Source organism: Sitophilus oryzae, unplaced genomic scaffold (genome assembly GCF_002938485.1).
Source record: "Sitophilus oryzae breed Bouriz unplaced genomic scaffold, Soryzae_2.0 scaffold_1244_pilon_pilon, whole genome shotgun sequence".
In the NCBI taxonomy this organism is placed as follows: Eukaryota; Metazoa; Arthropoda; class Insecta; order Coleoptera; family Curculionidae; genus Sitophilus; species Sitophilus oryzae.
The window spans coordinates 238,442-245,501 of NW_022145887.1; the positions used below are offsets into that span (position 1 = coordinate 238,442).

Consider the following 7,060-nt stretch of genomic DNA (forward strand, 5'->3'; position numbering starts at 1 on the left):
TAGTTATAATTAAAAAACTAAATTATAGAAAGTTATATTTTGGAGACGCACTCGGTATTCTTTAATAACTCTTCTGGCCTTTTTTGGAAAATGTACAGAAAATAAATCTTTACCGCCTGTAGACTATTTCCACCGTAACACCACTAAGCTATATATTTTTTCTTCAGTTTTATAATTCATATTTACAAATTATTTTTGGCAACAATAACCTCAATTTGACATTTAAAACTTGAAATCTGACGGTGGCATATTTGCTATTTCAATAAGGACCGGATTATTTTTTAATTAATTTAGAATTTTAGTATCTCTCATAACTCAAAAACGATTTCGTATCAAATTATTCCAAATGAACAATTTGCTTCATTTTAAGGAGTTCTTTGAAAAGTTTCAAATACATTTTTCTGTAAACTGTAATGAGATAAAATTTATACATCATTTTAAAAATGTACATGAAATATTCTATTATGATTATTGTTAGTTCCCAGTAGTTAATATGCACAAAAAAAAATCGTTCGTGTTTGGGAAGGCTTGAAAGGAAACAATGTTTTTGCGACGATTCGCGACTTTATTGTCGCTTCTTCAGGTACTATAGGAGAAGCAGTTTTATTTACTAAAAACATCAAAATAAAATCAACTGACCACTTACCCAAAACATATATTAATCCATATTATGCCTACAAATATTCATTCCAACCGCCAACACTAAGACACATACAGACGAATCGAACAGAAACTTAAAGGGTATTTTTTGGCCCGATATACACCGATGCTCCGTTTGTGTCGTACTGACACCAGTTGAATTAATTTCGGTACCAAAAAAAGGATTGATTTTTTGTTTCCTTTATCATTAATTTCTTTCCCTGTATCTCTGGTGCTCTGATGCAGGCCGGTCGGCATCGCCATAAACAAACAAACGGAATCATAATGTGGGCCCGATAGTAATTAAAATTAAATATTTTTTTTTAAATTATTTATCAACAAATCAAAGATAAAAGACTAAAAAAATATTAAAAATTAAAGAAACATAATATAAAAGAAGCAAAAAAATGCGTTTAGTTAAAATCGAATGAAAAGTAAAATAAATAATACATTGAGTACACAAGTAGGTATATAATATGTATAAACAAAAATAATTAACAGGTGTAGATAAAAAAAAAACAACGCTTTATTGTACAAAAAGCCAAAACAGCTTCATCGACAAAGCAAAACAAAAAAAGCACAAAAACAAATATACAAATAATACAAAAAATGTCATACAATACAAATCAATTCAAAAAAAAATTACGTCATAAAATTACAAATAAAACATATATGGACATTGCAGAACACAGGCGTATCTAGAAAATTTTACAAAAGGAAAACTGTAAATGGATAAAATCATGTTATAATAACATAAAATCAAGAGTTATAAAATATTAAATACTAGACCTTTAACCAGTGTGTGAGATGATCAAAATATTAAAATTAAAATTCTAAATTGTTCATGATCAAACATCAACAAAAAAGTCGTTTGCCGCATATAGGGCTCTCTCCAGTAAGTATGATTTCAGAGCTTTGCGAAATGCGGGAAAGAATGCAAATAATACAATTCAAAAAAATTTAAGTCATTAAAATAACAAAAAGAATATATATGGACAATTGCAGAACAGTACGCAGTAAATAGATATAATTTTCGAGTTATAAAATATTAAATACTTGACCTTTGACCAGTGTGTGAGATGATCAAAATTTTAAAATTCAAAATTGTTCATGATTAAACATCAACAAAAAAGTCGTTTACCGCATATAGGGCTCTCTCCAGTAAGTATGATTTCAGAGCTTTGCGAAATGCGGGAAAGAATGAAAGTGACTTGATATTCGAAGGCAAATGATTGTACATTTTCTTGGCATTGTACAGTATTGAGCCCTTAACTAGTTCTGAGCTCGGGGTTGGCAGATAAATATCGTGCTCCGCATTCCTAAGTGGATAGTTGTGAGAAGGCCTTTCCGGAATAGAGAATATGTGCTTGCGGATTAAGCAAACGGATTCAAAAATGAATAAGGAAGGAAGAGTCAGTATTTTGAAATTTTTAAAGAAATTCTGGCAGTGAGTTCTACTGTTTAGTCCCAATAAGTATCGAACTGCTCTCTTTTGAAGTTTGAAAATACGATCAAATTTTGTCGCGCAGCAAGTACCCCAGAATGGAAGGGCATAACGAAGATGCGACTCAAAAAGGGCATAATAGACCATTCTAGAGGTTGATGAGTTAAGTTCCTTAGACACTGATCTTAGCGCAAAACAGGCAGAGCTTAGTTTCTTTGATAAGGCTTCGATGTGTAAGTCCCATTTTAAAGAGTTGTCCACAACAAGTCCTAAGAATCTCACCGAGTCCACGACGTCAATAGTGGTGTTATTAAGTACAAAAGGTTGTATAGTACTTTTATATGACAAAACTTTAGTTTTTGAAAGATTGAGGCATAGGAGATTAGAATCGCACCAATATTTAATGGTGCGTAAGTCACTGGATATAGTATCATATAGTGCCGTAACATCTGGCCCTAAAAACAGCCACAAAACTTCAATGTGGCAATATCAATACTGGCAATATTGCCATAACAATAACTCTGCACAAGGAAGAAACACACAATCGCGACGGAAAAAGTAAGAGAGCTTTAAAGAAAGCAGGGCCGGCGGAAGGGCCGGGGCGCCGAATGTGAGGAGCGCCACGCCAGCAACTAAAATATTTAAAAAAAAATTGTTCGTGGTATTTTACTTATAACTGATTTTGTAAATAACCTTCTTTCTATAATTCTTGTTTTTATAAATTTTCTCTAAACAGTAAACTGTTTTGGGTCAAGAGCCAGCAAAATTGACAGTTTTAGACTGACCGCTCAAAATTGCACTTTGTCCACTACCCACACCCTTTATTTGTTAATGGCTGATCTGCCCTAAAATTATATGAAACAAATATTCAATTCGCAAGAAGCTATCCTATTATTACCCGATATCATTATCAAAAAAAGCTTGTAAGTTTGCCACATTAATATATTAACAGTAGTGGCAAAAATATCAATCTTTTGGTGATTTTGATTGTTCTGGATTGAATATCTAGAAATACAATGTAAATGGTAGCATAATCGTAGAAATTTCTCATTAAAGCAAGACAAATGAATGCATCTCAAATCTCAAAACTGTATCTGATCATACCTATACTGATTCTGTACGAAATAATTGATTGTGAAAAAGAGAAGAAGTTTTTCTTAAATTCTTATAGAAAAATAATGCAATTGCTTGCAACTAAATAATAGTAATGTTTTCAAAGATCACTTATACTTATCATTTATATACCAAGTGCGTCTCAAAACTGGCTCACTCTTATAACTTGTTTATTTTTTCAGATGAAAAAACGAGATTTGGTATGTTAGTATACGACATAAATTAGAATTAATTGACGTATTCAATTGTTTTTGATCACTTCCTCTTTCACCGGAAATTAAAAAAACTGTTGATTTTTAAATGTCAACCTCGGTATATTTCTACTTTATGCGATAGAAAATGACAATCTGAATAGAATGACATATCATATGTCAACTTTTGAAATTTTCGCATAATATGGTTTGAAATTGAAAATTTGAAATTGTAACATACGGTTCATAACGACAATTTGACTCGAAATATCAAGTGTTTGGTACAAAATTATTCGTAAAAAATTCTTTTTCCAAATATGCAAATGAGCAACTTGTTCCATTTGAAAAAATTGGCATATGATTAAAAATACGATTTGGGCATTTTTTAACCCACCAGGACAAGACACGAAAAATATTAGACGATCAAATCTATTTTTCCAAGGCTCCTTGTTTAAAAATTAGTATTTTTAACACAGACGTGGTACTGTAGATTGAAATTTAAAATACGATTTTTTTGAGCAAACTTGTCAAAAGTTGACATATGATATGTCATTATACTCAGAGTGTCATTTTCTATCGAATAAACCAGAAATATACCTACCGTCGGTGCCATTTAAAAATCAATAGTTTTTCGTTGAAACAGAAAATGACCAAGAACAATTGAATAAGTCAATCAATCCTAATTTATGTCATATACTAACATACCAAATTTCGTTTTTTATCTAAAAAATTAAAAGAGTTATAGGGGTGAGTCACTTTCAAGATGCACCCGGTATAGAAAAAACAACAACCGCGTACTAAGATTGAACGAAGAGAAGAATTTTGAAGTACCTTTAAGTGAAATTTTATTGTTAGAGTAGCCTAAATATACTTAGTTGTTATGTTAACATGTTAACTATTGGGGGGCGCGCCAGGTAGGGTATTCGCCCGGTCTCAATATTTCCCTTCCGCCGGCCCTGAAAGAAAGACACACAAAATGTTCACACACGAAAGCACCCCCAACATACCCCAAAAAAAACAAGAAAAACCCTGCATGATTAAACCTTTTTTCCTTTATTATTTTTTTTTGTACTTATTTAAAATGTTGCTATATATTACACTGAGACCCTGGGTATCAGACCTCATGTTTGTTCATGTTGACACCCTGTTCAAATTGATATGAATCATTTCGCCTATGTTGCGTTTATACCAGTTTGGTTCTTTCTCGCAAACCATAATATCATCAAAATTAAATTCATGTAGATGGAATATTCTATGTTCGTTCATGGAATATTCTATGTTCGACGGTGCAACAAATTATGTAAATAAAGGTCGACGATGCAACAGATTATCTAAATTGAAATATTATATAGTGTGGTCCGAACTGTATTCCAGAAACTGCATTAGCATATTCAGCAGGAAAAAAAATGAGTAAAAAACTTCGTGTAAATATATGTCCTAAAATTCTTAGTTTTACACTTTTACGAACTTATTAATAAAAAAATAAAAAAAAAGTTTGGAAGATACAGGGTTTATTATTTGATTGAAATGATAAATTTGGGAACTTTTTATTCTTTTAAATTAAACACAAATTTTTCTTCGAAAAAATTATGATAAAATAGTTTCTGCTGAACTTTTGGCACAAACACATTTGAAATTTATGATTTCAGTCTAATAGCTATTTAGTCAACATGTTTAATTTATGTGAATGATGAGAGGTATTGATAATTTTGATTCCAAATATCTCAGGAATCATTACTCGTGGCGACTTTTACGAAGAGATCTTTTCTACGTAAAAAACGTCGTGAAGGTATATTTTTTATTCAGTAGTTTTATACAGGTGCGGTGGCACCCTCTACAATTAGGAGTCATATTGACATCAAAATTTATCATGTTAAAAAAACACCCAGATGCCAATTTTCATCCAAATATTGACGTTACTTCATAAATTATTTGGAAAAAATCGAAATAAAAATGAAACTTCTACACCCTGTATATCTGAAACTTCTTATTTATTTTTATCTGCAGAATATGCCGCCGAAGTTTCCAGAATACAGTTCGGACCACCCTGTATAAGTTAAATTAACTATATGATTCTTCTAGGGCAAATGTTCCTCATGAACCGATTCTTCGACGGTGCCTTCCTTATGTTCGGCCTCGAAGTCATCTCCTTCATCAACACCGACCAAGAGGACCGAATCGACCCCATGATCCAGATCTTCCCCCGAATGACCAAGTGCACCTTCCGCAAGTACGGCCACTCCGGCGACGAGGAAAAACACGACGCCCTCTGCATCCTACCTCTCAACGTGGTCAACGAAAAAATCTACGTCTTCCTGTGGTTCTGGTTCATCATTCTCTCTGTGCTCACGTTCCTCACGGTAGTTTACCGGATAATAATCATATTTTCACCGCGCATGCGTGTGTACTTACTGCGCATTCGCTATAGGTTAGTGCGCCGAGAAGTTATAGACACGATAGTGCGTAGAAGCAAAATGGGCGATTGGTTTCTGTTCTATATGTTAGGCGAAAACGTGGACTCGTTAATATTTAGGGACGTGTTACAGGATTTGGCACATAAGTTGAACAGGCACGATTTTCATCACGCGCCCGGATTTAAGGGTGAAATTCAGGAAGCGTAGGAAAGCATTTAGTTTGGTGTTTTTTTATTGGGATCTCATTTCTCGAAATCTCATCATTATTTTTAGGCTAACGATTGGCGGTGCCTTATGTTTAGTATACTCTAGATAAGTTACGACGAAAAATATAGATACAGATATTATCAACGAAAAATAAAGAAAGATACTGTCGAAAAAAAGCTTTTCACGACCTACAGTATACCGTGTGATGCATAGGAACGCGGGACAGGAATGTCCATGTAAATTTTGAAAAAGTCAAATATTATCTCACCAGATGATTTTATGCAAAAATTTTGTTAAACATTTTCGCAGAGGCGTTAAAGTTGTGCTGTTGTCTAGAATTTTGTTTTATTTGGAATAGACTTTTAAAAGTTATTTGCAAAAATCTCCCTTCAAATTACTAAAAATTTATAATACGGCTCAGAGAAAGCTACAATTAAAATACCAGCAAAAATAAGATTTTGTCATTGTCAAATTCGATGTCACATTTTTTTTGTTTACAGGAATTTTTGTATTTTGAAAAATATAGTTATTCTTTTCTTAATTGGAATGATCACCTACAAACAGGGGTGGACGGAGAAGTGGAAACCGGCCCGGGAATAACATATTTTCAATAAAGGAAGTGGCAACTGGCCCAAATCCACAAAAACAAAATGACCATAACGAAGAAACATATATTATTTATTAATATACAGGGTGTCCCAGAAATAAGTGAAGTATTTTAACTGGTAGTATAGTTCAACCGCAGAAACACGCCTATGACATTTTTTTCGCTAAAAAAAAAAATTAAAATTCGAAATTTTTTGGAATTTTTGTTTAGTTTCTAGTTAAAAATCATAATTTCCTGACAATATGGCAACATAGATATTAGATTAAATTTACAAGAAAGAAAATCCAGAAACGATCTAGTGGTTCTAAAATTTTTAGCAAAAAATCATTTTTTTTTGGAAATTTTCAAAGTAAAATAACTCCGTTGTTTTAGACTTATTTAAAAAACGATAAGGAGAAAATATGTTTCTTTTATCGAGGTCTATCACCCCTTAAAATACTTGCAC

At 32.4% G+C, this 7,060-nt stretch overlaps 1 protein-coding gene across 2 annotated transcripts in view; it reads left to right on the forward strand.

Annotated features, from left to right (window-relative positions):
- Positions 1–6,295, forward strand: part of LOC115874218 (innexin shaking-B) — a 171,653-nt gene extending 165,358 nt beyond the window's left edge. For both annotated transcript variants that reach the window (XM_030889310.1, XM_030889311.1), the window contains exon 4: positions 5,470–6,295. In XM_030889310.1, coding sequence (XP_030745170.1) covers positions 5,470–6,008 — 539 coding nt within the window. In that variant the 3' untranslated portion in view covers positions 6,009–6,295. The remainder of the gene's footprint in view (positions 1–5,469) is intronic.
- The last annotated feature ends 765 nt before the right edge of the window (positions 6,296–7,060 follow it).